Source organism: Arachis ipaensis, chromosome B06, assembly GCF_000816755.2.
Source record: "Arachis ipaensis cultivar K30076 chromosome B06, Araip1.1, whole genome shotgun sequence".
In the NCBI taxonomy this organism is placed as follows: domain Eukaryota; kingdom Viridiplantae; phylum Streptophyta; class Magnoliopsida; order Fabales; family Fabaceae; genus Arachis; species Arachis ipaensis.
In genome coordinates, this window is record NC_029790.2 from 116,203,437 (window position 1) to 116,204,566 (window position 1,130).

The 1,130-nt window shown below is 42.7% G+C and overlaps 1 protein-coding gene across 1 annotated transcript in view; it reads right to left on the reverse strand.

Annotated features, from left to right (window-relative positions):
• The window catches only part of LOC110263502, a 1,723-nt gene extending 593 nt beyond the window's left edge, over positions 1-1,130 (reverse strand). Inside the window, exon 1 of the mRNA XM_021104849.1 lies at positions 545-1,130. Coding sequence (XP_020960508.1) covers positions 545-874 — 330 coding nt within the window. The 5' untranslated portion in view covers positions 875-1,130. The remainder of the gene's footprint in view (positions 1-544) is intronic.

Below are 1,130 nucleotides of genomic sequence, written 5' to 3' on the forward strand. Positions count from 1 at the left end.
ATAAAATTATAAATTTATTTAAATATTATTAAAATTTTATTAACATTTTCATTTTAAAAGTTTTTTCTATATTCATTTAAATTTATATAACATAACCATTGAAATCAGTTGGTACAGATGGATAAGATTTCTAAATCTTAACTATGTCTCCAAGTGCGATTCTCCTTAAAAGATGGGAATGCAGTTTTGCTACTTTGCTTGCTAGAAAGAATTGGCTATTTTTTGTGTCCCCATGGTTCTGAAAACCGAACCGGATCGGCCAGTTCAATCGAAAAAATCGGGAACCGATCATCTAGCCGGTTCGGATAAAGTCAGAAATTGCCTGGTAAAAAATTGGGAAAAAACCAGTCGAACCGACAGTAAACCGATGAACCGGGAGAATCGTCCAGTTTTTTTACGGTTTTTTGGCTCTAAAAAAAAAAAAGCCTAATTGCCTAAATGAAACAAAGCCCTAAATCGACTCCTCTCCTCTCTCAAAAACTCAATTGGAAGAAGAACAGAAAAGAACCCTAGCGGAACCCACAGCCACCGCATCTCCCCCAACCCCGTAGCACGCAGCCGCTGCACCCACCGCAACCTCCGCAGCTCCACAGCCCCGCGGAACCCACGGCCACCGCATCTCCTCTCTTTTGTTCGTCGGTGTCGCACCGTGGAAGCTCCGTCGCCGTCCTAGGAAGCTGTGTCGCCGTCGTAGGAAGCTCCCTCGCCATCGTGTGGAAGCTCTGTGGCCGTCGCGCCGTCTCCTCTGTTCAAGCGCTCTCTCTCTCTGTTCGCCGGTGTGGCCGTCTCCTCTGTCATCGCCGTCACTCCCCTTCCTCCTCGCCGTCGGTAAGCAGTAAGCACTCTGAGTGTTGATGCAGGACCCAGTCTTCATATTTGCAAATCACTTCACTCGAAAGCAGACAGATGCAGGACAAATATAATTACATTTGGCATCAAAATTTTTATTATGTCTAAAATTGTGAATGAGTACATAGTCTCTTACTTATTTTATGAAACTGGAATAATCTTGTTGATGGTTGATTTATGATTCTAGAATGATTTTCTGAAATGATGATGATATTGTTACTGATATGTTGTTGGCTTCTTGTTGATTCTCTGATGGTTATTGATCAGTGATGATTGGTGCC